Here is a 27,698-nt window from a genome sequence, read left to right as displayed (position 1 = left end):
GAGAGGCCAGTGCCCTTGGACATGCCTCTCGAGATGGCGGACACCACCACCCTGGCAAAGGATCTGCGCAGCCTGCTGAGGGAGGCCCCGGCCTGGCCCTGCACCCCCCTGCCTCTGCCACTCATCCTCCCTGCCCTAACACCACCAGGCCTCTCAGACAAGGCCCAGGCCCAGATAACTACCATGAATATCCAGCTGGGCGACCGCGTGGTCATTGCTGGTCAGAAGGTAGGCTACCAGTTCCAGAGCCTCAATTAAGCATCTAAAATCCACAAACCGGTTGATTGGTCATTGATTGATTCTTTATAAATTTGTTAAAAAAGGAGCCTTCTTAGTCTTCTCATTTGAGTAAATGGTCAAACCTTAATGTGGCAAGTCAGTCAGACAATCAGAACAGAAGCTTGTTCCTTCTACAGATTGTAAAGCTTATCTATACAGCACTCAATGAAATATCACCTTACTATCATGCTGATTATGCTGTCCACACCAACGACTATAACCCCTGGAAAATATACAATACTTTGGCTGTCAAGTATGTTTATCTTTCTTAAGACAAGTGAAGGAGAAGAAAGGTATGAAAAATAATAGAAAAATAATGTAGCATGGTGAATTGAAGGACTTGTAATCTTCTTTGTGTTTTTACTTGAAGACGTTGTGGCTCCTAAACACACACATACACACACCAGTCAGACTGGGACCCTGAAAGAATAAGCCAGTTAATTTTCTCTCCACACTGCCAGCGAGCGATATCAAAACCGTATTATTACAGGCCAGGTGCTTTGATCTCGATTTTTCTTTTCTTTTTTTCCCCTCCTCAGCTTGTTTATACATTTAGATGGATCAAAACATGCTGGAAGTTCTTGATAGAGGATACGCTCTTGCCTAAATGCGCAACAACGCGCGTGTGCATTTCTGAATGAAGAGGTCATCACTTTCCGCCACTCTCTGCTGCTGGGACAGATAAAGAGGATGAAACAAGCATTCTGTTTTTTTATCTTTAGGAGTAGAACCCTGTTTAACCTGTGTGTGTGTGGAAGCACTTCCTAAGCACTTCAAAAACTGTTAGGACCTATTGAACAAGTCAGTTGCTCACTGGTGTTTTATCGGCTTGCTGGCAATTGCTATTCTCCATGTGAGATGTGTTAATGAGTGCCCTAATCTGGTGTTTGGTTCTTGTTAACCTTTTGCACTCATCATTACTTTTAGCAATCTCTCTCTCTATATCTTTCTCTCTCTTGCTCCCTCTGTCTCTTTCTCCTCTATCTCCCCCTGACAGGGATCCTTGCCCCCCTTTCCAAGATCAACAAACCCTCTGAATGATGTAAAGCCCTACGGCTCCCTCAGCGCGACATATCGCGCGTCACCTCCAAAATCAACACGGGTAACAATTTTTTTAAATGTATTTTGCACCTATGGATGGATGTTTGGATAGGGTACACAGTAAAGGATAGCTAGGCCTATAGTTCGAAGGGGCATAAAGACAAATGGACTGGGCCCAAATAAGGAACCTATTTGTGATGAAAAAACTCCCATTGTTATGATAGCACAGAGAAGCTCTAAGGCAAGCAGAGTCGGAAAGCGTGGTAGAAGATGGAGTATGACATAAAGGGGAAAGCCATTTTCCACGTTTATCTCATCAAACCCCCTCCAGGACCTGTTTCTGGAGACCCATACACATTAATGCACTATTAGAGACCACACATCATAGGAACCACAAAAACACACACCTTGCCACCTCTCCCTCCCTTGCACAAACATCCAGGAATAACGACAGTGTTAGATTTAATGTCTGATCCCCCCCCCCCCCCCCCCCATCTCAATATTCTTCCACTGACAGAAAGTTAACTCTGACATCAATTCACTCTGGGGGTTGTGGAACACAAGCCATGATATAGACAGTAATGGTAATAAAACCCCAATGTCTTCATCTCCCTGCTGCTGAAGGTGGCTAGAAAACAACAGAGGGGCCAACGTGGTCGCAAAGGCATGATAACTAATCTGACAAAGATATAGCTCAAAATTACCATAGCCTTATTAATATGGCGCGATTAAGGAAAATACTACAGCACCTAAAAAGAGCTGACTGATTCTGAAAATAAATTATTATTTATTGATTATGATTATTGATTGCCATTTCAGTTCTGCTGAAAGGTTTTGCTTTGGACTAAAAAATAAGAGCATAACTTGGGACCTGCTGGACCATCCTCCGCTCACTGAAGTGCATCTGTAGCGGCAGACTACTGGTAAAGGCTGGGTCTTTAAGAATCAAACTGCGCTAAGTTGTTACTATAGTCACCACAAACCGTTGTCACTGCCATCCTTTAAGGCCTGGGCTCCGGTTGAAAGGTTCTGATAGGGAACAGCCTTGTGGTTTGTGGAGTCTGTCCTGATTAGCGAGACGGATGATTTCAACAACCTGCGCCGCGATCGATGCACGAGGCAAAAGCCATGCCGATATGGAATGACAGTTGCTGACAGACTGAAATGAGAGAGAGAGGTGGTCTGAAAAGTTTAGGACTTTAAATGCCTGCTGATGTCGTCCCTGAGAACTGCTTAGTCATAAATTAGGTAGGTGTGCAGCACATGCACACACGTGCTCTCACACACATTGTGATGAATGGCTGGCTGGCCATGCAGGCTGTCTGTGGCCTGGTTATTTAACCATCTTATTTTGACTATCAATCAACGGGAGCAGCGGAATTCCACGGGAAACTCCGAGGTCCCCTTATTCATGTCACCTGCGGATCAAGTGGCAACCAAGGGCACAGAATAATACCCCACATAGAGAAAGGGTGCTCATATGTAACTTCTAAGGGAAATATGACATTATTTCCCTCATTAGTGGTTTCAAAAATAATTTGAAAAGCTGAAAATCAGCTTGAATCATGACTCGGTGTGCTTTACTGGCACTCAATCGCAGTCAAGAGGGTTATTATCAGCTAGGGTTGGCCAATGTCAACCTTTGTCCTATCCTGATTATGTACCTATAAAACATTGTGATAGTCGATGCTATTGCTCCTAATTTGGTTTTCAACCTCCCATGGAGGGATTTTCCCAGCCCGCCTGGATCATTGCTTTGTTAATTAAGGATCGGACCCTTTTTTTCAATTTTCACCTAAAATGACATACCCAAATCTAACTGTCTGTAGCTCATGACCTGAAGCAAGGATATGCATATTCTTGATACCATTTGAAAGGAAACACTTTGAAGATTGTGGAAATGTGAAATTAATGTAGGAGAACATAACACATTAGATCTGGTAAAAGATATGCATTTTCAAACAAAAAAAATTCTCCATCTTTGAAATGCAATGTCGCGCTGCTATCTTTCTCATGAGCGCAATGGAGGGTTCAGTATTAGCACACACCCTATGCTGTGTGATTTAGGGTGTAGAGAAAGAGAAAGCTTCCTTTGTACGTGTCTTGCATGGAAGCATGATGCACCGCTCGATCAATGAATGTGTTGTGATTGATGGTGGTAGTTTTCCTCAAGGCCTGGCCACATGTTTTCTGGTCATAGTCCTTGTTTTCCCCCTTAAGTTCGGATTTGCCGAACGGAAGGTGGGGGAGGGCCTTTTATGCATCGCGGAAGTTAGAGTAGCAGTGATAGAGTTTTGCCAGCCCGGGTACTACAATCGATATGCTGATAGAATTTAGGTGGCCTTGTTCTCAAATTTGCTTTGTTAAAATCACCAGCTACAATAAATGCAGACTCCAGATATATGGTTTCCAGTTTGCATAGAGTCCATTGGAGTTCCTCGAGGGCTGTCGTGGTGTCTGCTTGGGGGTATATACACCGCAGTGAAAATAACCGACAAGAACTCTCTTGGGAGATAATATGGTCTGCATTTTATTGTGAGGAATTCTAGGTCCAGTGACCAGAAGGACTTGAGTTCCTGTATGTTGTTACAATTGCACCATGAGTTGTTAATCATGAAACATACACCGCCGCCCTTCTTCTTCCTGAGAAATGTTTGTTCTTGTCGGTGCGGCGCACAAAGAATCCTGTTGGCTGTAGCGAATCCGACAGCATGTCCCCAGAGAGCCATGTTTCCGTGAAACAGAGTATGTTACAATTCCGGATGTCTCTCTGGAAAGCAACCCTAGCCCTAATTTCTTCTACCTTGTTATCTAGAGACTGGACACTAGCGAGTAAAATACTCGGAAGCGCTGGGTGATGTGCTCACCTCCGAAGTCTGACCAGAAGGCTGCTCCGTCTACCTCTCTTGCGGCGACGTTGTTTTGGGTCAGCCTCTGGAAACAGTTGAAATGCCTGATATCCAATAGTTCTTTCCGGCTGTATGTAATAACACTACACACATCACACTAATTGGATGGATCAGGTTGCGACCTCTTTCCATCTTTATGGTATAAAACTCATTCTCCCTCCCCATCCCATGTTCCAGTACTCCAAAGCCGAACTACCCCCCCCGGCAGTATCTCCGTGTGCGCCTGGGGGAGTTGGTGTTGGTGGTGGGCTAGAGAACAGAGGTGGTCCGCTTCTATGGCAAGACCAACTTTGCCCCAGGTCGGATCACTGTCCATACCCCAAACTCACTACACATCACACTACCAACAGCCATACTGACACGGTTGCGGCCAATTCTATTTAAATTTAGCAAAACAAAAGACACATACGCGTTCCTGCGAGTCTTGTCTTTCAGGGATTGGGTCATAATATTTTGTAGCTTAAACCATTCAAAAGTTAAAGCCACAGTTGTGGGAAGAAAACAGAAACAACTCAATTTATTACAACAGCATCTACAACAGCATGGCCTCTGCTAACGGTTAGATGGCGAGGGCGAAGAGGTGGGGGCCTAACCCTGTATGTTCCCACTATAGAGAGGGAAAGAGGAGGAAGTAATCCCCTTTGTACTGTGGCAATCCTAGCTTTTGGAGATTTGTAGAGTGATTTTTATAAAGTTTACAAACACGGTGCCTGTAACGCTCGTTGGAAGAAGTGGACCAAGGTGCAGCGTGGTACGTGTTCATTATTCCTTATTTAATCAGAACACCAAACAAAACACCAAAAGAATAACGAATGTTCTGTAGGCTTCACAAAGCTAACAAAAAACAACATCCCACAAAACTAAGGTGGCAAAACAGGCTGCCTATGTATGTTTCCCAATCAGAGACAACGATAGAAGGCTGTCCCTGATTGAGAACCCTACCCGGCCAAAACATAGAAATAAAGAACATAGAGTTTCCCACCCGAGTCACACCCTGACCAACCAAACAGAGAATAAAAAGATCACTAAGGTCAGGGCGTGACAGTGCCTAAACATAACTTTTCCAAAACACGAAAGAGATAATGCCATTCAACTCTATCAAAGGCCTTTTCAGCAGGTCGAGGGAGTCTGGAACACAAGGTATTTTGTTTTGTTACCAAGGTGAATTATGTCAAAGAACCTTCTGAGATTATTGGAGGACAATCTGTTTATTATGAAGCAAGTCTTGTCTGGGATGACCAAAAGGGGGGGGGGTGACTCCAGGCTCTTAGAATGCATCTTGGTGACGACCAGTTTTACAATCTGTATTAAGGAGAGAGATTGGTCTATAGGAGGCGTACTTTAGCAGGTTTTTCCCTTTCTTGTTAATTACTGTAATCACAGTTTGAGAGAAAGACTCTGGAAAGCAGTTGTCCTCCCCGGCTTTTTTAAGTACCTCCATAAGGTAGTGTATCAACAGCTCCCTAAATTCTTTATTTAACTCTAGAGGGAAACCATTCTCCCCAGAAGATTTATTAGAAGGTAAAGATTTAATGGCCTCCAACAATTCAGGGACTGAGAACTGTTCACTTAGGCACTCTCTGTCTTCCTCTGAGGCATGGGAGGTTGAGAGAGGAGAGAAAATAGTCAATCTCTGATAGATCATCATTTGATTGGTAAGTATAGAGGTCCACGTAGTATTTCTTTAAAGTATCATTACTTTCAGTAGGGTCGAAAGATATCTCATTAGTAAGAGTTTCTATAGCATTAATTGTCCTTTTACTTTCAGTTGCCATGCCAATACTTTGTATGCTTTATCTCTAAGTTCATAGTAACACTGTTTAGATTTAGTGATGGCCCTCTTAACTTGATACTTGTTCAGAGTATTATATTTCAGTTTTTTATTTACCCAAAGCCTGTATAGGTCTTTAGTCTGGCCTCTTTGGTAGGTTTTCTCTAGCTCAAAGATTTCAGATTCAAGGACATTCAGTTTGGCACTGTTATCCATTCAACACTTTAGTATAGGCAATGATCTGTCCCCTGAGATAGGTTTTCAATGCATCCCAAAGAATGAAACTGTCAGAAGCAGAGGGTTTGTTTTTCAAAGTAAAAATATTGATCTGCTCTTTGATAAATGCACAAAATCCAGGTTGCTTCAGGAGTGTAGAATTTAGTCTCCATCTACCTTGGTAGGAATGGAGATTGATAATACCAGAGGAGAATGATCACAAAGTAATCTGGAGAGATAATTGGTTTCTAACACTCTACGCAACAGTTGGGTTGATAGCAAAAAGTTATCTGTGTGTGTGTTGTGGGGGTGTGAATAAAAATAGTTGTGGGTCCATCTGTCTCCAGATGTCTAGTAAATTGAGATCCTTCATGAATGACATGGTGAGCTTGGCGGCTTTGGTAAGAGGGGAGGGTTTATCAGAGGACCTATCAAGAACTGTATATAAACAAAAAATGGTGTCTCCTCCAGCCAGTAGCTATCCTGGTGGTGCTTCAGCAACTTTTAAGAAGACTTAAATAAACATATGATCATTAAAGTTAGGGGCATAAACATTAAATAGGGTCCAAGACTGAATACATATGCCCCTGCACCAAAACAAACCTGCATGAGGGATCAGACATGGAGTTACTGACACAGAAGGGGATGTGGCTACTTATCAAAACTGCTTTAGAGTTAAAAGAGGACGCAAAATCTTGTCATACCCATTCACTCTTTATTTCTTCTGTTCACTGGCCATAAAATTGTTTTCTTGTAAGAACACAATGTCCACATTTAATTTCTTAAGGTATAGACTCTTTTCACGCATGCAGTGACCTCACCTGGTTTAATTGATGTCTCTAGAGACAATACCTCTCTCATCGTCACTCAATGCCTATGTTTACTTCCACTGTATTCACATCCTACCATATCTTTGTCTGTACATTATGCATTTAATCTATTCTACCACGCCCAGAAACCTGCTCCTTTTACTCTGTTCCGAACGTACTAGAAGACCAGTTCTTATTGCCTTTAGCCGTACCTTTTATCCTACTACTCCTCCTCTGTTCCTCTGGTGATGAAGAGGTTAATCCAGGCCCTGCAGTGCCTAGCTCCACTCCCATTCCCCAGGTGCTCTCATTTGTTGACTTCTGTAACCGTAAAAGCCTTGGTTTCATGCATGTTACCATTAGAAGCCTCCTTCCTAAGTTTGTTTTATTCACTGCTTTAGCACACTCTGCCAACCTGGATGTCCTAGTCATGTCTGAATCCTGGCTTAACAAAACCCTGAAATTTCCATCCATAACTGTAACATTTTCCAACAAGATTGAACTGCCAAAGGGGTCTGATTGCAATCTACTGAAGAGAAAGCCTGCATAGTTCTGTCTTACTATCCAGGTCTGTGCCCAAACAATTTGAACTTCTACTTTTAAAAATATACTTTTCCAAAAACAAGTCTCTCACCTTTGCCGCTTGCTATAGACCACCTTCTGCCCCCAGCTGCACCCTGGACACAATATGTGAATTGATTGCCCCCCATCTATCTTCAGAGCTTTTGCTGTTAGGTGACCTAAACTGGGATATGCTTAACACCCCGGCCATCCTAAAATCTAAGCTTGATGCCCTCAATCTCACACAAATTATCAATGAACCAACCAGGTACAACCCCAAATCCGTAAACCCAGGTACCCTCGTAGATATCATCCTAACCAACCTGCCCTCCAAATAGACCTCAGCTGTCTTCAACCAGGATTTCAGCGATCACTGCCTCATTGCTTGCTTCCGTAATGGGTCTGCAGTCAAACAACCACCCCTCATCACTGTCAAATGCTCCCTAAATCACTTCAGCGAGCAGGCCTTTCTAATCGACCTGGGATACCCGGGGGTATCCTGGAAGGATATTGACCTCATTCCATCAGTAGAAGATGCCTGGTAATTCTTTAAAAGTGCTTTCCTCACAATCTTAAATAAGCATGCCCCATTCAAAAAATGTAGAACCAGGAACAGATATAGCCCGTGGTTCACTCCAGACCTGACTGCCCTTGACCAGCACAAAAACATCATGTGGCATACTGCATTAGCATCGAATAGTCCCCACGATATGCAACTTTTCAGGGAAGTTAAGAACCAATATACACAGAATGTTAGGAAAGCAAAGGCTAGCTATTTCAAACAGAAATTTGTATCCTGCAGCACAAACTCAAAAAGGTTCTGGGACACTGTAAAGTCCATGGAGAATAAGAGCACCTCCTCCCAGCTGCCCACTGCACTGAGGCTAGGAAACACTGTCACCACCAATAAATCCGCGATAATTTTATTTTTTATTTTTTATTTCACCTTTATTTAACCAGGTAGGCTAGTTGAGAACAAGTTCTCATTTGCAACTGCGACCTGGCCAAGATAAAGCATAGCAGTGTGAGCATACAACAAAGAGTTACACATGGAGTAAACAATTAACAAGTCAATAACACAGTAGAAAACAAAGGGGGGGTCTATATACAATGTGTGCAAAAGGCATGAGGAGGTAGGCAAATAATTACAATTTTGCAGATTAACACTGGAGTGATAAATGATCAGATGGTCATGTACAGGTAGAGATATTGGTGTGCAGAAGAGCAGAAAAGTAAATAAATAAAAACAGTATGGGGATGAGGTAGGTGAAAAGGGTGGGCTATTTACCAATAGACTATGTACAGCTGCAGCGATCGGTTAGCTGCTCAGATAGCTGATGTTTGAAGTTGGTGAGGGAGATAAAAGTCTCCAACTTCAGCGATTTTTGCAATTCGTTCCAGTCACAGGCAGCAGAGTACTGGAACGAAAGGCGGCCAAATGAGGTGTTGGCTTTAGGGATGATCAGTGAGATACACCTGCTGGAGCGCGTGCTACGGATGGGTGTTGCCATCGTGACCAGTGAGCTGAGATAAGGCGGAGCTTTACCTAGCATAGACTTGTAGATGACCTGGAGCCAGTGGGTCTGGCGACGAATATGTAGCGAGGGCCAGCCGACTAGAGCATACAAGTCGCAGTGGTGGGTGGTATAAGGTGCTTTAGTGACAAAACGGATGGCACTGTGATAGACTGCATCCAGTTTGCTGAGTAGAGTGTTGGAAGCCATTTTGTAGATGACATCGCCGAAGTCGAGGATCGGTAGGATAGTCAGTTTTACTAGGGTAAGCTTGGCGGCTTGAGTGAAGGAGGCTTTGTTGCGGAATAGAAAGCCGACTCTTGATTTGATTTTCGATTGGAGATGTTTGATATGAGTCTGGAAGGAGAGTTTGCAGTCTAGCCAGACACCTAGGTACTTATAGACGTCCACATATTCTAGGTCGGAACCATCCAGGGTGGTGATGCTAGTCGGGCATGCAGGTGCAGGCAGCGACCGGTTGAAAAGCATGCATTTGGTTTTACTAGCGTTTAAGAGCAGTTGGAGGCCACGGAAGGAGTGTTGTATGGCATTGAAGCTTGTTTGGAGGTTAGATAGCACAGTGTCCAAAGACGGGCCGAAAGTATATAGAATGGTGTCGTCTGCGTAGAGGTGGATCAGGGAATCGCCCGCAGCAAGAGCAACATCATTGATATACACAGAGAAAAGAGTCGGCTCGAGAATTGAACCCTGTGGCACCCCCATAGAGACTGCCAGAGGACCGGACAGCATGCCCTCCGATTTGACGCACTGAACTCTGTCTGCAAAGTAATTGGTGAACCAGGCAAGGCAGTCATCCGAAAAACCGAGGCTACTGAGTCTGCCGATAAGAATATGGTGATTGACAGAGTCGAAAGCCTTGGCAAGGTCGATGAAGACGGCTGCACAGTACTGTCTTTTATCGATGGCGGTTATGATATTGTTTAGTACCTTGAGTGTGGCTGAGGTGCACCCGTGACCGGCTCGGAAACCAGATTGCACAGCGGAGAAGGTACGGTGGGATTCGAGATGGTCAGTGACCTGTTTGTTGACTTGGCTTTCGAAGACCTTAGATAGGCAGGGCAGGATGGATACAGGTCTGTAACAGTTTGGGTCCATTGTGTCTCCCCCTTTGAAGAGGGGGATGACTGCGGCAGCTTTCCAATCCTTGGGGATCTCAGACGAGATGAAAGAGAGGTTGAACAGGCTGGTAATAGGGGTTGCGACAATGGTGGCAGATAGTTTCAGAAATAGAGGGTCCAGATTGTCAAGCCCAGCTGATTTGTACGGGTCCAGGTTTTGCAGCTCTTTCAGAACATCTGCTATCTGGATTTGGGTAAAGGAGAACCTGGAGAGGCTTGGGCGAGGAGCTGCAGGGGGGGGCGGAGCTGTTGGCCGAGGTTGAAGTAGCCAGGCGGAAGGCATGGCCAGCCGTTGAGAAATGCTTATTGAAGTTTTCGATAATCATGGATTTATCAGTGGTGACCGTGTTACCTAGCCTCAGTGCAGTGGGCAGCTGGGAGGAGGTGCTCTTGTTCTCCATGGACTTCACAGTGTCCCAGAACTTTTTGGAGTTGGAGCTACAGGATGCAAACTTCTGCCTGAAGAAGCTGGCCTTAGCTTTCCTGACTGACTGCGTGTATTGGTTCCGGACTTCCCTGAACAGTTGCATATCACGGGGACTATTCGATGCTATTGCAGTCCGCCACAGGATGTTTTTGTGCTGGTCGAGGGAAGTCAGGTCTGGGGTGAACCAAGGGCTGTATCTGTTCTTAGTTCTGCATTTTTTGAACGGAGCATGCTTATCTAAAATGGTGAGGAAGTTACTTTTAAAGAATGACCAGGCATCCTCAACTGACGGGATGAGGTCAATGTCCTTCCAGGATACCCGGGCCAGGTCGAATTTCAATAAGCATTTTTCTATGGCTGGCCATGCTTTCCACCTGGCAACCCCTACCGTGGCCTGCAACCCCCACAGCAACTTGTCCAAGCCTCCCCAAATCAAGATAGCTGATGTTCTGAAAGAGTACAAATCAACAAGGGCTGGAAAATCTGGACCCTATCTTTCTAAAATGAATAGCCGAAATTGTTGCAACCCCTATTACTAGCCTGTTCAACCTCTTTTGTATTGTCGGAGATCCTCAAAGATTGGAAAGCTTCCGTGGTCATCCCCCTCTTCAAAGGGGGAGACACTCTAGACCCAAACTGCTACAGACCTATATCTGTCCTACCCTGCCTGTCTAATGTCTTCGAAAGCCAAGTTAACAAACAGATGACCGACCATTTTGAATTACACAGTACCTTCTCCGCTATCTAATCTGGTTTCCTAGCTGATCATGGGTGTACCTCAGCCACGCTCAAGGTCCTAAATGATATCATAACCTCCATCGATATGAGACAATACTGTGCAGCTGTATTCATCGACCTGCTCAAGGCTTTCGACTCTGTCAATCACCACATTCTTATCGGCAGACTCAACTGCCTTGGTTTCTCAAATGACTGCCACGCCTGGTTCACCAACTACTTCTCAGACAGAGTTCAGTGTGACAAATCGGAGGGCCTGTTGTCCGGACCTCTGGCAGTCTCTGGGGGTGCCACAGGGCTCAAATCTTGGGCCGACTCTTTTCACTGTATACATCAATGATGTCGCTCTTGCTGCTGGTGATTCTCTGATCCACCTGTACGCAGACAACACCATTCTGCATTCTTTGGACACTGTGTTAACTAACCTCCAGACGAGCTTCAATGCCATACAACACTCATTCCGTGGCCTCCCACTGCTCTTAAATGCAAGTAAAACTAAATGGATGCTTTTCAACTGATCACTACCAGCACCTGCCCGCCCGTCCAGCATCACTACTCTGGACGGTTCTGACTTAGATTAGGTGGACATCCACAAATACCTAGGTGTCTGGTTAGACTGTAAACGCTCCTTCCAGACTCACATTAAGCATCTACAATCCAAAATTAAATCTAGAATTGGCTTCCTATTTCGCAACAAAGCATCCTACACTCATGCTGCCAAACATACACTCGTAAAACTGACCATCCTACCGATCCTCGACTTCGGCGATGTCATTTACAAAATAGAGAGGTCATACTCACGTTATACTCACAGACATAATTCTATTCAATAGTAATAATAATATGCATATATTAACAATCTATGACAGAGTAGGATGCAGTTCACTATGGGCACGCAATTCATCCAAAGTGAAAATACTGCCCCCTATCCCCAACAAGTTAAAAAACAAGTGCAGGGTCCTGAAAATATCAGACAAACAGTGGGAAATGATTTGGATACGGCCATGAAGGATATTTTGAATGGGAAAGGATTGAACCCCTATGATAAGGTCCAAAAATACACAAACCTAGGTGAAACAAGGGGAGAGAGAGAGAGAGAGCAGCCATATAACTCTTGCCCTACCGGACCCTTTAAAAGATGACGAGCCTAGCGAGAGCCAAGCCCCTGTAAGGCCTGTACCTGCGAGCTTACCGTCTGAAGATCAAATGCCTGTTGAAGATAAAGTTATGCATGACATGTTAACCCATGTTCCGGCACGTACATTATGAACAAGATAAAAGACTCAAATGGGGCCGCTACTTGGAACGACAAAGGAGAGTTTATCCTTCTAGGCGCTGTTGACAGGGGTTCACATATGCTTGACTTGCTTAAAAGTACCACATCTGCCCACAAGGTTGCTGATGACAGAAGACCTCCAGGGTGGCTTCAGCCATTTAACATTTGTGGCATTCTTGAAACATTTGACGTGAGCATACGCCTTGAGTACACGGTCTTAAAGGACACATATTTGAACACTTTTGATATTTTCTAACAAAACAAGCTACAACGTTATCATTACTTCTTAAATCATCCTTATAAAGAGACATAACATCTTCAAAAGAAACTCCCCGGGCTCTTTGGGATTGGTAGAATACACAGTGGTGACCGCATGTAGTGGAAAGGTTATCTTGCACTTATGCTGTAGTATATCTTTGAGCCGTTTTTGGTCAAAAATTCTTTAATAGATTTGGGGAAATGTGAAAAACCGGGGGGAAAGCCGTAGGAATCAAAAAAAGTTTAGATTTTTCTTCCTCCTTCCACTTCTAATGTCACAGCTAGCCAATGTTCACCCGGAATGCGTTTAGGATGGGTATTGACAATAAACATGGCAGGCCGCTCCGGCCATTTCTCAATAGGTAATTCATCACAAGCCAACACTCCACAAAATTGTTTTCCAATCAGTCGGCTCATGAGCCCTTCCAACTCTTGGGTATTCATGTCTTTGCTCAACGATCCTTAATAATAATCCACTAAGACCTGTCTTCGGGTATTCACTTCCAAGATTGAATCAGAGCATGCATAAACAATCATGCTAACGGTACAGGCTAAAGGTGTACGGAAACGCATTTCCAGCCTGAGGTTGCCTTGGGACCCCACCGAAAGATTTCCTGAGATGTCATCATCAGGTGATAAATTGAAAGCATACAATATCTACCCCTCTGCAAAATAATTTCTGTCAATAGGTAAAGAGAGATCTTTTAGATGCCTCCCGGTAGCCAGGAATAGATTGTAAGATTCTCGCACAGATATGTTGTTATTAAATTGCGGTTGGAAAGCCTTAGCAGGGACCAGACGTCCATCCTGACAGAGAGCTACATACTCTGCATTGAAGTGTTGAAAATTAAATGGGTTTTTATTTAAGCTGCCCTTATTAGAGGCATGATCAACCAAACCTATAACCATGTATCGTGGTAAAGAAATAGAAATAGGTTTTCTTGACTGCAGATTCTACTGCCCACAGGTATGCTAAATGTTTTCATGGTAATTCTTTGGAGAGGGTCAAGGGCATTTCCTTTCATCAAAGCCTGTGAGTGACCCAGACAAACGGCCGGAGATACAGACACGTTTTTAATAAAAAGCGTTGCCCCCAACACTTTTAAACTAAAGTCCCCATCCTGGGCAGACATTAGGCAAAACTCATCCTTGGCCCTGGTTCATTTTAGTCTTAAATCAACCGAATTTAAGAGTAAACGTTCTTGAAAGAAAATGTCAGAGTATATAGGGCCTAGCAGATGAAACTCTCGAGATTCGGCACAGTAGCGAGCGCGTGCCTCCAGTCCTTTGTTTGCACCGGTGGATGGGTCTGTCGATTCCATAGAGACTCCTGCAGTATCCTTGCTAAACAGCCCGGAGCTGAATTGTGTCTTCAGAGTGTCTTCGGAGTAGTTGAGTAAACACTCCAAGATGGCCCTATAAGGGTATGTGGCACTGCTTTGACTGATTAGACATTCACCCAAAGTCACATCCACTTGGGAGAAGATGGTGGCCACTGGGTAATTAATGAGGCTCACTTTGGTATCGTTTGCAATATTAGTACCATCTCTTTTGGTCACTTTTAGACGCAAATGCACCAAGGTGTTGTTGAGGTCCAGATAGTTGTCACCGTGGCCTGGTATGAAAAATTCTATAGGACCGTTGTCGGTAATGGCAGAGAGTGGGGCTATCTCCACATAACTGGACCTCTCTATTGAATGTTGGGTTAAGGGAGCCGTGAAAAGAACGAGCTCTGTCTTAATAGCTTCAGAGGACATGTGGTGTAAAAGAGCCATGGTGCTTGTTCTTTTTGAAAATACTTCAGAGTATTCTTTTTACTGTTTTTGGTCCAGACCTCCTCACTTTACCCCGTCTTAGACTCACTGAGTTTCTTTTAACTGTTAACCTCTGCTTTTTAGGGGCAAGCCTGCACCTTTTTTTGGTCTTCGAGACATCATAAGCCCTGAGCCTTCTTGACTCTCGACATCTGGTGGCGCCCTTCTGGTCATAGCATTGGCTACAACCTCACTTACTAAATGTTTTGCCGCTAATTTTAAATGCGGTTTGGCTATGCTGAGGCCTCTCTTCATAAATGGTAAAACCATCCTAAAGAGGTTACAAAATATACCTCCTATCCCCAAACCATACATGGTTGGGGATCCATGATAGCCAGGTAACCCATTACCCACTTGATCAACATATTATGAGACATAACGGTTAGGGTCGAGATGTCGGTGTTCCATAACCCTTTTTAATTTATTTGTATTATGTACAGTGCCTTGCGAAAGTATTCGGCCCCCTTGAACTTTGCGATCTTTTGCCACATTTCAGGCTTCAAACATAAAGATATAAAACTGTATTTTTTTGTGAAGAATCAACAACAAGTGGGACACAATCATGAAGTGGAACGACATTTATTGGATATTTCAAACTTTTTTAACAAATCAAAAACTGAAAAATTGGGCGTGCAAAATTAATCAGCCCCTTTCAGTGCAGCAAACTCTCTCCAGAAGTTCAGTGAGGATCTCTGAATGATCCAATGTTGACCTAAATGACTAATGATGATAAATACAATCCACCTGTGTGTAATCAAGTCTCCGTATAAATGCACCTGCACTGTGATAGTCTCAGAGGTCCGTTAAAAGCGCACAGAGCATCATGAAGAACAAGGAACACACCAGGCAGGTCCGAGATACTGTTGTGAAGAAGTTTAAAGCCGGATTTGGATACAAAAAGATTTCCCAAGCTTTAAACATCCCAAGGAGCACTGTGCTAGCAATAATATTGAAATGGAAGGAGTATCAGACCACTGCAAATCTACCAAGACCTGGCCGTCCCTCTAAACTTTCAGCTCATACAAGGAGAAGACTGATCAGAGATGCAGCCAAGAGGCCCATGATCACTCTGGATGAACTGCAGAGATCTACAGCTGAGGTGGGAGACTCTGTCCATAGGACAACAATCAGTTGTATATTGCACAAATCTGGCCTTTATGGAAGAGTGGCAAGAAGAAAGCCATTTCTTAAAGATATCCATAAAAAGTGTCGTTTAAAGTTTGCCACAAGCCACCTGGGAGACACACCAAACATGTGGAAGAAGGTGCTCTGGTCAGATGAAAAATTTAACTTTTTGGCAACAATGCAAAACGTTATGTTTGGCGTAAAAGCAACACAGCTCATCACCCTGAACACACCATCCCCACTGTCAAACATGGTGGTGGCAGCATCATGGTTTGGGCCTGATTTTCTTCAGCAGGGACAGGGAAGATGGTTAAAATTGATGGGAAGATGGATGGAGCCAAATACAGGACCATTCTGGAAGAAAACCTGATGGAGTCTGCAAAAGACCTGAGACTGGGACGGAGATTTGTCTTCCAACAAGACAATGATCCAAAACATAAAGCTAAATCTACAATGGAATGGTTCAAAAATAAACATATCCAGGTGTTAGAATGGCCAAGTCAAAGTCCAGACCTGAATCCAATCGAGAATCTGTGGAAAGAACTGAAAACTGCTGCTCACAAATGCTCTCCATCCAACCTCACTGAGCTCGAGCTGTTTTGCAAGGAGGAATGGGAAAAAATGTCAGTCTCTCGATGTGCAAAACTGATAGAGACATACCCCAAGCGACTTACAGCTGTATTCGCAGCAAAAGGTGGCGCTACAAAGTATTAACTTAAGGGGGCTGAATAATCTTGCACTCCCAATTTTTCAGTTTTTGATATGTTAAAAAAGTTTGAAATATCCAATAAATGTCGTTCCACTTCATGATTGTGTCCCACTTGTTGTTGATTCTTCAAAAAAATACAGTTTTATATCTTTATGTTTGAAGCCTGAAATGTGGCAAAAGGTCGCAAAGTTCAAGGGGGCCGAATACTTTCGCAAGGCACTGTATATAAAAATATATAATACTAATATTATATATGTAGAGAGGTTTTGGTGGGTCTAAAGTGGAGTTTTACAATCGTTTTACCATAAGTAAATTCTATGTTTTTGTTCAGATCCGTTTAAAGCTCAACAAGAATGTTTTCAATATATTTCTTGCTTACAGGTACATAGTGTGGCTTGTCGTATGTGACAGACATGTCCCCGTCCTTACCGTCTATATGAACTGTTCTCAGGAGTGGCACACAGCTGTCTCCGACCCTTTGATAGGATACGATGTCGGTATACACAAATATGTTGTAAAATCCTGCATGTATATATAATAATAATTTATCTTTCACATACGTCCATTTACTGGGACCCATCCCCAACATGTAGGCTAAATTACCGCTGGTCTTTATTCCCCCGTCAGCATCTCCTGAGAATTGTAAACGTTTATGTATAGGGTTGTAGATCAGGAATATTTCAATATTCTTCAGTGATAGTTCATTCATCTCGGAGACGATCCTGTCGACGGTTCTATAGAACTCTTTTTTAAGCTTAATAAGTTTTGCAGGTTCCGATAACTTTTTGCGATAAAAATCGCGGTCCTTATCTTTGATATAATACCAACTATGGGGGTACGTAGTCTCGCTGAGACCTACTTCCCAGGCCTCTGATAACTCTATAGGCTTTGGAAAATTGGTTGTATAATTCTAACTCTGATTATTACGATATACAGTGGGGCAAAAAAGTATTTAGTCAGCCACCAATTGTGCAAGTTCTCCCACTTAAAAAAATCCAGAAAATCACATTGTAGGATTTTTTATGAATTTATTTGCAAATTATAGTGGAAAATAAGTATTTGGTCACCTACAAACAAGCAAGATTTCTGGCTCTCACAGAGCTGTAACTTCTTCTTTAACTTCTTGCGTCGAGCAATCCCATAGCCAAGCTCATTACCATAACGCAACGTTAACTATTCATGTAAATCGCAAATCAAATGAAAGAAATATATTCACTCACAAGCTTAGCCTTTTGATAATAACACTGTCATCTCAGATTTTCAACATATGCTTTTCAACCATAGCTACACAAGCATTTGTGTAAGAGTATTGATAGCTAGCATAGCATTAAGCCTAGCATTCAGCAGGCAACATTTTCACAAAAACAAGAAAAGCATTCAAATGAAATCATTTACCTTTGAAGAACTGCGGATGTTTTCAATGAGGAGACTCTCAGTTAGATAGAAAATGTTCCGTTTTTCCAAAAATATTATTTGTGTAGGAGAAATCGCTCTGTTTGGCTAAGAAAAAAACCCGAAAATTCAGTCATTACAACGCCAAACTTTTTTCCAAATGAACTCCATAATATCAACAGAAACATGGCAAACGTTGTTTAGAATCAATCCTCAAGGTGTTTTTCACATATCTATTCGATGATAAATCATTCGTGGCAGTTTGATTTCTCCTCTGAACCAAATGGAAAAATACACGCAGCTGGAGATTACGCAATTATTTCGACGGTGGACACCAAGCGAGCACCTGGTAAATGTAGTCTCTTATGGTCAATCTTGCAATGATATGCCTACAAATACGTCACAATGCTGCAGACACCTTGGGGAAACGACGGAAAGTGTAAGCTCATTCCTGGCGCATTCACAGCCATATAAGGAGACATTGGAACACAGCGCCTTCAAAATCTGGGGCATTTCCTGTTTGAAATTTCATCTTGGGTTCGCCTGTAGCATCAGTTCTGTGGCACTCACAGATAATATCTTTGCGGTTTTGGAAACGTCAGAGTGTTTTCTTTCCAAAGCTGTCAATTATATGCATAGTCGAGCATCTTTTCGTTACAAAATATCTTGTTTAAACCGGGAACGTTTTTTTATCCAAAAATTAAAAGAGCGCCCCCTATATCGAAGAAGTAAAGAGGCTCCTCTGTCCTCCACTCGTTACCTGTATTAATGGCACCTGTTTGAACTTGTTATCAGTATAAAAGTCACCTGTCCACAACCTCAAACAGTCACACTCCAAACTCCACTATGGCTAAGACCAAAGAGGACACGAGAAACAAACTTGTAGACCTGCACCAGGCTGTTAAGACTGAATCTGCAATAGGTAAGCAGCTTGGTTTGAAGAAATCAACCTTGGGAGCAATTATTAGGAAATGGAAGACATACAAGACCACTGATAATCTCCCTCGATCTGGGGCTCCACGCAAGATCTCACCCCGTGGGGTCAAAATGAGCACAAGAACGGTGAGCAAAAATCCCAGATCCACACGGGGGGACCTAGTGAATGACCTGCAGAGAGCTGGGACCAAAGTATCAAAGCCTACCATCAGTAACACACTACGCCGCCAGGGACTCAAATCCTGCAGTGCCAGACGTGTCCCCTTGCTTAAGCCAGTACATGTCCAGGCCCGTCTGAAGTTTGCTAGAGAGCATTTGGATGATCCAGAAGAAGATTGGGAGAATGTCATATGGTCAGATGAAACCAAAATATAACTTTTTGGTAAAACTCAACTTGTCGTGTTTGGAGGACAAAGAATGCTGAGATGCATCCAAAGAACACCATACCTACTCTATAGCATGGGGGGTGGAAACATCATGCTTTGGGGCTGTTTTTCTGCAAAGGGACCAGGACGACTGATCCGTGTAAAGGAAAGAATGAATGGGGCCATGTATCGTGAGATTTTGAGTGAAAACCTCCTTCCATCAGCAAGGGCATTGAAGATGAAACGTGGCTGGGTCTTTCAGCATGACAATGATCCCAAACACACTGCCCGGGCAACGAAGGAGTGGCTTCGTAAGAAGCATTTCAAGGTCCTGGAGTTGCCTAGCCAGTCTCCAGATCTCAACCCCATAGAAAATCTTTGGATGGAGTTGAAAGTCCGTGTTGCCCAGCAACAGTATAAAACATCACTGCTCTAGAGGAGATCTGCATGGAGGAATGGGCCAAAATACCAGCAACAGTGTGTGAAAACCTTGTGAAGACTTTTGACCTCTGTCATTGCCAACAAAGGGTATATAACAAAAGTATTGAGATAAACTTTTGTTATTGACCAAATACTTATTTTCTACCATATTGTGCAAATAAATTCATTAAAAATCCTACAATGTGATTTTCTGGATTTTTTTTCTCATTTTGTCTGTCATAGTTGAAGTGTACCTGGGATGAAAATTACAGGCCTCATCTTTAAGTGGGAGAACTTGCACAATTGGTGGCTGACTACTTTTTTGCCCCACTGTATATGTGCAGACGCATTACTGGGGATAGTCAGGTAGAAGCCTCTGTGTTCCATGATGCACTCCTGTGTACACGTGAATGATGGTGTATTTATCATGCATGAGGGTTTAAGTTAACCCCCGATGCCTCCACCACATCGTGCTCTAATACCCAACTGTTGAACCTTTGGGGCCAGTTTTTCCAGAAGACCAGCACCCATTTTTTACCCTTTTCTCTCTTTTGATCTAGAATCTCCTCCACGTGAACGACTTTGTCTTTACCCAACTCTACCTTCTGTAATTCCCTCTCAAAAAAGATCCCTCTATAAGTTCCCCGTCATAATCTTTTAATTTGTAGACTGGAGGTATGCGCGGAAGACATTTGGTAACCGTGAACAACTCATCGCTGTAGCATTGCTCATATTTTTTGTGGAAAACACCCCCCACTATGAATTAAAATGTATTTTTTTCTTACGGTGAAGGGGGAACAAACCATACTGATTTTTAAAGACTTGAAAAGAGTTTTCAGAAGAGACATCGGAGGGTTTCATACGTTAAACTCTTATGGTAGCTGTTGTTGTACCCCATTACTAAATCTTGAACTATATCGATATATCTATGCGTGTTGTGAGCTGTAAAATAGCGCCACATCTGCTTCTTCAGAGTTCTGTTAAAGCGTTCAACAACTGAAGCTTTCGAATCCGAGTGTGTAGCAAAATGTACTATATTGTGCTTCTTCGTGAGTTTCTGAAAAGTATTATTAAAAAAATATTTTCCGCCATCAGTCTGCACTTTCTTGGGGGCTCCTCCATCCTTCAAGATAGAGTCAATGGCCTGCTCTGCCCTGCTCTTATTTTTTAAGACCCTTACAAAAGCTATTTTAGAGAAAATATCTATAACCGTTAGCATGTAGCGATTTCCATTATTTTTACCTGCAAGGGCCTGCATGTCACAAAAGATCCGCCTGAAATTGGGACAAGGGTTGGGTAGAAAACTCTATTTCTTGGAAATTGTTTTCTTACGGGTTTATGCAGAGTATGTGCATCCTGCTCTGATAACCACTCATTCACTTTAGCCGTGCTTAACTGGCTACCTGTTTCTTAGGCTATAGCTCTCTGTAAACGTTCCTTACCCCCATAAGACCCAGGGTTAGAGGGATTATAATAAATGTTTTTCAACATCTGCTCCGCCATCTCTGAGGTACAATAACGTTAATGAGCCACTTTCAAATAACGACAACATTTCATTTTCATTTCCTAATTTTTAATTTAAGCATACATTTAAGCAAGTATTACGTATACAGACAATTCAGAATTCGTTGCAGGATACATGTCCCCGTTTTCTCAACGATCACAGCATGCAACACCCTGTATATTTGGTTTAGATCAACAGGCTTGTGTTGCTGAATTTTTAAAACACACACATCCGCTATATAAGTATATAAACAACATATGATACATGTTATAATTAAATGGTGTTTCAAACAAATAAAGTAAAATCTTAGACAAAGTTGTTTCTAGTTCTTCAGAATCATCCACAAGACGGGATACCAATTGTGTCCATTGTAGACTCTCGCCCGCATGTCGTACCTGATTCATGATGTGTTCCATTTTCAGCACACGCTTTACATTAGCCCAGGAATTGTGGGTTGTGTAGAATGATACATTGTTCACTTTATTTTCAATAATTTGCTGGGATAGCATTTGTATTTCTTCTCTCTAACATCGTATACACATAGTTGCCCATTGCTTTCCATCTAAATAACAAATTGTCACTCGGTCTCTTGGGGTTTATTGAGCCAGAAAGTCATCACATCAGCCACCACAGCTTCCCTGTATTTGTTGTCGTCCACCAGGGTGTGTTGGATTTCTTTGAGTTTCTCGTGGATGTAGATCGCCTCCTTCAGTTCATGTAGGAAAGCCTCGGTTACCCTGTAAACTCTGGGAATAGACGACACAAGACCCATAGACTCCAGGGCTCTGACCAGCGATGGTATAAACCTGCAGGACCAAAGTCTTTTCACCAGCGCCTCAAAATGGTTGAAGAAGTAGTATCTTGGGGGGTCGTATAGGCAGGGATTCCTGAGCCGTCTGGGGTGATTGATCTCACAACCAATGCATTTCTCGTATATACTCTCCAATCACCACGTCTAAAAGTGTGGCTACAGAGGACTTGATGGTGTCCATAAAAAATAGTACTGATCACCCCATCAAACACATCCTCAGGCTGTGAACATGTAGGGGGTGTCGCGGGTCTTGCCAGGGGGGAGTAGAATGTTGCGCTGCGAGGCATAGAGTCCTTAGGGTCTGGCCCCCATGATGTTTCGGAGTCCTGGTATGTGGTAGGAATATCCATGGTATAGGCGTAAATGAAGAACTGGAGGTTTTAAGGGCCCTCCTTTTATTGTTGAACCGATCCTTTGGGTATCAGGGCATGGTTAACGCAGCCGCATACTTACTTTTCTTCGGGGGATGACCCTTCTGACGATGTACTTTCTTGGGGCTCCTTTGAATCATAATCCTCAGGATTCGCATATATTATGCACTTCCTTACATGAACAATGTTCTGTCGCTGTTGGCTCTGTACAAACAGAGCGTCCAACAACTCTAACATTTTCAATTCCATTAAATCCCAACTTTTAATAGGAATAAGCATGCGCAACCTAAAATCCCCCATCACGAATGTTTTGGTTGCGGGTTTCCTCGTTGCTGATATAGAACTCCACGCAGCCATATGGATGTCCATTCTTTGTATTTTTCACCCTGTGAAATATTCTTCCTGAGGAGTCAGGGGTACCTTCCCAACGGGTCTCATAGCCTGTGAACAAGCTATACCCCTTGGTGATAAGTCTCAGTTCGGGACACACAACCTTGCGAAAAACCGTCCAGTCTTCAAGCCCATAGTCCACTCCTAATGTCTGGTCGGTATATTCTTCTCCTTCGGCCACCGTATAGAGGGTCACTCTACAGGCCAGGTACTCAAACTGTTACCCCCATTGCTGTCCATTAGACATCAGCACTTGATCTTTCAGCACAGTTGCGGCGGTATTTGGGTTCTATACACACTTAGAAACCGCTTTTTTTGGTGCGTCGTATATTGTGGCTTTATACTTGGCCCTTTCTATGTTTCAGACGCGGTCCTGATTCCGTTGTTACAGTCATCACAGCTTTGCCACTGATCACAAAATCCACGTTCATTTTTAAAATCTTGTTCACTGTTCTGGGGCCGCATGTCTTGTTCTGGGCTCTATTTATAATGCGTCTGCCACACCCAATACCCCGGACATTCCTGTTTCATAGACAACAGCCTTAAGATCAATAAAACAGGGGGTAGGGGGGCCATACTCTTTCAAAAGTTCAAACACAGACCCTCAGTTCAAAGAGGTTCCTAGACCTCAATCAGCATGACAACTTCAAAGGAATAGATACAATATATGCTTAAATTAGCACACCCTCTAACGCGTGAGAACAGGAACAGGATGCCCATATATGGGCATAAGCACGTGATCAGTTCCCGCCAGGATGTTCTGTTCCCGCCACGTCATCCGGACATAGGGTCATAACTCAAATGTTTGACACGTGCTGTCTGCTTTATTCTCTCTCAGCTCTATAAACATTATTTTGTGGTGCCCCGAGATTCGTTAATTACAATTACATGATTAGTTCAATCAGGCAATATTAATTACAGAGAAATAATTTTATAGAATAGCATGTCATATCACTTAATCCGGCATAGCAAAGACACAACAGTAGAAAAAAAACAATTTAATCAGTTTTAGAATTAGGCTGTAACGTAAAAAAAAAATGGAATAAGTAAAGGGGTCTGAATACTTTCCGAATGCACTGTTTATCGCAGTCCAGTACGCCCTGTTCCTCCTCCCCACACTCGCCATGAGGTGCGTGTCCCCAGCCCGGTACCACCAGTGCCGGCACCACGCACCAGGCCTACAGTACACCTTGCCAGTTCAGAGCATCCGGCAACAGTACCCAGTCCAGAGCGTCCGCCGTCAGTACCCAGTCCAGAGCGTCCGGAAGGAAATGACATTAAACATATAAAAAATAAAAAATAACACAAACCCCACCAACCCTGATTGTTGTACTAAAACCACAATCAAACATAAACAATTGCAGAGATACGTTGTTTCCATCTTGTTCTAACTAGCTCAACTTTGGCATCCTTTAAAACCTAAGAGCGCTCTATGTTGAAAACAAACGTTGGGAATAGACATTTAAGGCTGAATATTTTACTGGCAAGAATAAGGCTGTTTGAGTCTCTTTTCATATGAAGAGTATAAACATAAATGGGGGAAATATCAATGGGCCTGCTAATTTTCTTTGCCCAGTGGATATTGTCAAATTCAAAATAACTCCTGGAAATGCAATTGAACTCACCATGTGAAAAATAACTGTCGAAAAGATGGCTTCGGCCATTGTACTAAACTTTCATCCGTGCAGGGGGTGTCACGTTCGTTGTACGGAGGAGACCAAGGTGCAGCGTGAGATGAATACATCTTATTTTAATGAAGACAAAGAAACACATAAACAACAAAACGAATGTGAAGCTAAATATAGTGCTGACACAGGCAACTAACACAGACAATGACCCAAGGAATATGGCTGCCTAAGTATGGCTCCCAATCAGAGACAACGATAAACAGCTGCCTCTAATTGAGAACCAATCTAGGCAACCATAGACACATAAATACCTAGACTAGTGAAACCCATAGACTTGTCACACCCTGACCTAACCAAAATAATAAAGAAAACAAAGCAAACTAAGGTCAGGGCGTGACAGAACAAACCCCCCCCCCCCCCCCCCCTCCAAAGGTGCGGACTCCCGTCCGCACACCTAAGCCTATATGGGAGGGTCTGGGTGATGATAACTACGAGGTGATGGTTCTGGTGAGGGACGTGGTCCCCGCTCCACTTCTGACTCAGCCCACTTATATAATGTCTCTGGAGTGGGAACCCTCAACGCCGACCCCGGACTAGAGGACACCACTGGACTGATGGTCGAGTCTGGAGTGAGTGGCGCCTCTGGACTGAAGGGAGACTCTGGCGGATCCGGACTGTGACCCGTCGTAGGAGGTTCCGGTCTGCGGCACGTCGTAGGAGGTTCCGGTCTGCGGCCCGTCGTAGGAGGTTCCGGTCTGTAGACTGTTGCCGGACGCTCTGGACTGGGTACTGACGGCGGACGCTCTGGACTGGGTACTGTTGCCGGATGCTCTGAACTGGCAAGGTGTACTGTAGGCCTGGTGCGTGGTGCCGGCACTGGTGGTACCGGGCTGGGGACACGCACCTCATGGCGAGTGTGGGGAGGAGGAACAGGGCGTACTGGACTGCCGAGGCGCACTATAGGCCTGGTGCTTGGTGCCGGCACTGGTGGTACCGGGCTGGGGACACGCACCTCAGGGCGAGTGCGAGGAGCAGGAAAAGGGAGTACTGGACCCTGGAGACGCACTGGAGGCCTGGTGCGTGGTACTGGCACTATTGGTACCGGGCTGAGGACACGCACCTCAGGGTGAGTGCGGGGAGGAGGAACAGGGCGTACAGGGCTCTGGAGATGCACAGGAAGCCTGGTGCGTGGTGTTGGCACTGGTGGTACTGGGCTGGGGACACGCACCTCAGGGCGAGTGCGGGGAGCAGGCACAGGACGTACTGGGCTGTGAAGGCGTACTGGAGGTCTGGAGTGTAGAGCTGACACAACCCGTCCTGGCTGGATGGTTATACTTGCCCTGCAAATGCAGGGCGCTGGCACAGGAAGCACAGTGCTGTGCAGACTCACAGTACGCAGAGCCGGCGCAGGATATCCTGGTCCGAGGAGGTACACTGGAGATCAGGAGCACTGAGCCGGCACCCTCCTTCCGTTATCATCTTGGGATTCAACAAAGTTTTGGTCAAACTTCTTGCCTCTCGGCCGGAGGTCTATGGCTCTTTGAGAAGTTAAGTACTTAACAGTTTATCAGCCAACGTTAGAATATTGCTTCAACGTTGTTAGGATAACTTTGAAGAGCTCGGTTTGTTAACATCTGATCCGTTCCGCTGCATCTAGAAAAGGCCATTCATGGGCAATGTTCTGGAACAGCTGTCTTGAAAGTCAATGTCACAGCACATTTTCTCAACAGACCTCCATTCAGGAGACATAGAGAAGGGTACAGTTAACTTTGTTACTAAATACATGTACAATAAAAATGTCATAAGCAGTAACAAAGGCAAGTTATTAAACCTTTTTGAAGTGATATGAGAAAGTATCTTAGGTGAATATACTCCTACGTAGTTTGGGACTTTTTAATAACGTTATCAGTTGGAATGCGTCAAGCTTTTAACAGTAGGAATTGTGTAGAAGACAGTTGTCTAAGAACATTAGTTCTTGTAGGCACAGCAGACAATTTTTTCTACATGAATGCACTTACTCTTGTTTTACATTGTAATACTTTGCATTCAAATATTTATTGCCATGAGAACCCACACAGCGGGTTTTCATACAGCTAAACTAGGATTAAGTTCTTGTGGTACTTTAGATTACAACACATACAATTTAGTTTCTTGTCACACTGCTCTATTCATGGCATGACCCTGACTGTCTGTCTGCCACTTTTTCCATCTATCCGTCCGTCCCTCAGGGTTCTGGCTGGGGATCGAGCTGGACAAGCCCAGCAGAAAGAACAAAGGCTTGAACTACTTCAGCAAACACGGTGTCCTCGCTCCATTCGGTGTGCAGAGATGGGTACATAATTGTACTGATTTGTAAACTACAAACAAACACATCTGGAAGAAGTATCTGTAATGATTTCTCAAATGTAGAAATGGGTTTAGAGAAAAATAAACATGGCTCAAACCAAAGGCGCATCTGGTAAATGTCACTGGAGGTAGTAACGTTTCATTACGCTCATCAATTTTTGATGGCACTAACGAGCCAGGCCTTGACAATGCCATTTGTGAGAACTGTTGGAAAATTCGATTTTCACTGTCTTAAGGACATTATACAAACAGTCCAGATTTGTGATTTACTAGACCACGTGTGTCAAGCAGGGCCAGGAAGTTGGTGGTTTATTCACAGCACAGGCTTCTGGGCTGTGTTCATTAGGCAGCAAACTGACTGAAACAGGGAAGGGGCTACCTGGTCTGTCTGTTAAAAAAACATACGGTCCGGAGCAGGGTTCGGCGCAATTCAGAATGAAATTTAGAATGCCCCCTAAATTGCAACGAAATTCTTGAATTTGAATTGAAGTAGTAAACAGAATACCTCTTCTATTCTATATTAGGTGTAGTCTATACAAATATACATCTTGGACATAAAACATCAAACATGTCGTTATACATGCATATTAAATATTATGGAAACAATAGATTTTCAGGACAAACTATTACATTTAATGATAAAGGTGGAAAAAAACCTGTATGTGACCATTCTAAATTGCTATACTTCATTAATCACTTACATTTTGTTCAATATGGGGAACAAAATGTAAAAGTTTTCAAGATGAATGACTTTCAAAATACAGAAACACAGCTGTAGAAAACATTTTGCCACTTTATCAACAATGGACTAATTAAACAAATGTGACCGACCACCTCGATTCAGTCTCATGTTGCAAAATGGGAAATGGTGTTTTTTACATTGGATAAAAGCAGAGACTCAGAATCAAAAAATTGTATATCATACACTGCTGTTGAGGTACAGTGGGAAAGT

General features: G+C 43.5%; 1 protein-coding gene across 1 annotated transcript; it reads left to right on the top strand.

Annotated features, from left to right (window-relative positions):
- On the top strand, window positions 1–26,772 carry LOC116374771 (CAP-Gly domain-containing linker protein 4-like). Its single transcript, XM_031829473.1, has 3 exons — window positions 1–228; window positions 1,277–1,381; window positions 26,629–26,772. Exons 1-3 carry the CDS (start codon window positions 22–24, stop codon window positions 26,680–26,682), a joined length of 366 nt encoding a protein of 121 aa, XP_031685333.1. The 5' UTR covers window positions 1–21; the 3' UTR covers window positions 26,683–26,772.
- The last annotated feature ends 926 nt before the right edge of the window (window positions 26,773–27,698 follow it).

Source organism: Oncorhynchus kisutch, linkage group LG8 (genome assembly GCF_002021735.2).
Source record: "Oncorhynchus kisutch isolate 150728-3 linkage group LG8, Okis_V2, whole genome shotgun sequence".
Taxonomy (NCBI): domain Eukaryota; kingdom Metazoa; phylum Chordata; class Actinopteri; order Salmoniformes; family Salmonidae; genus Oncorhynchus; species Oncorhynchus kisutch.
Note: the sequence above shows the minus strand (reverse complement) of the source record. Positions and strands in the feature narration are given on the sequence as shown.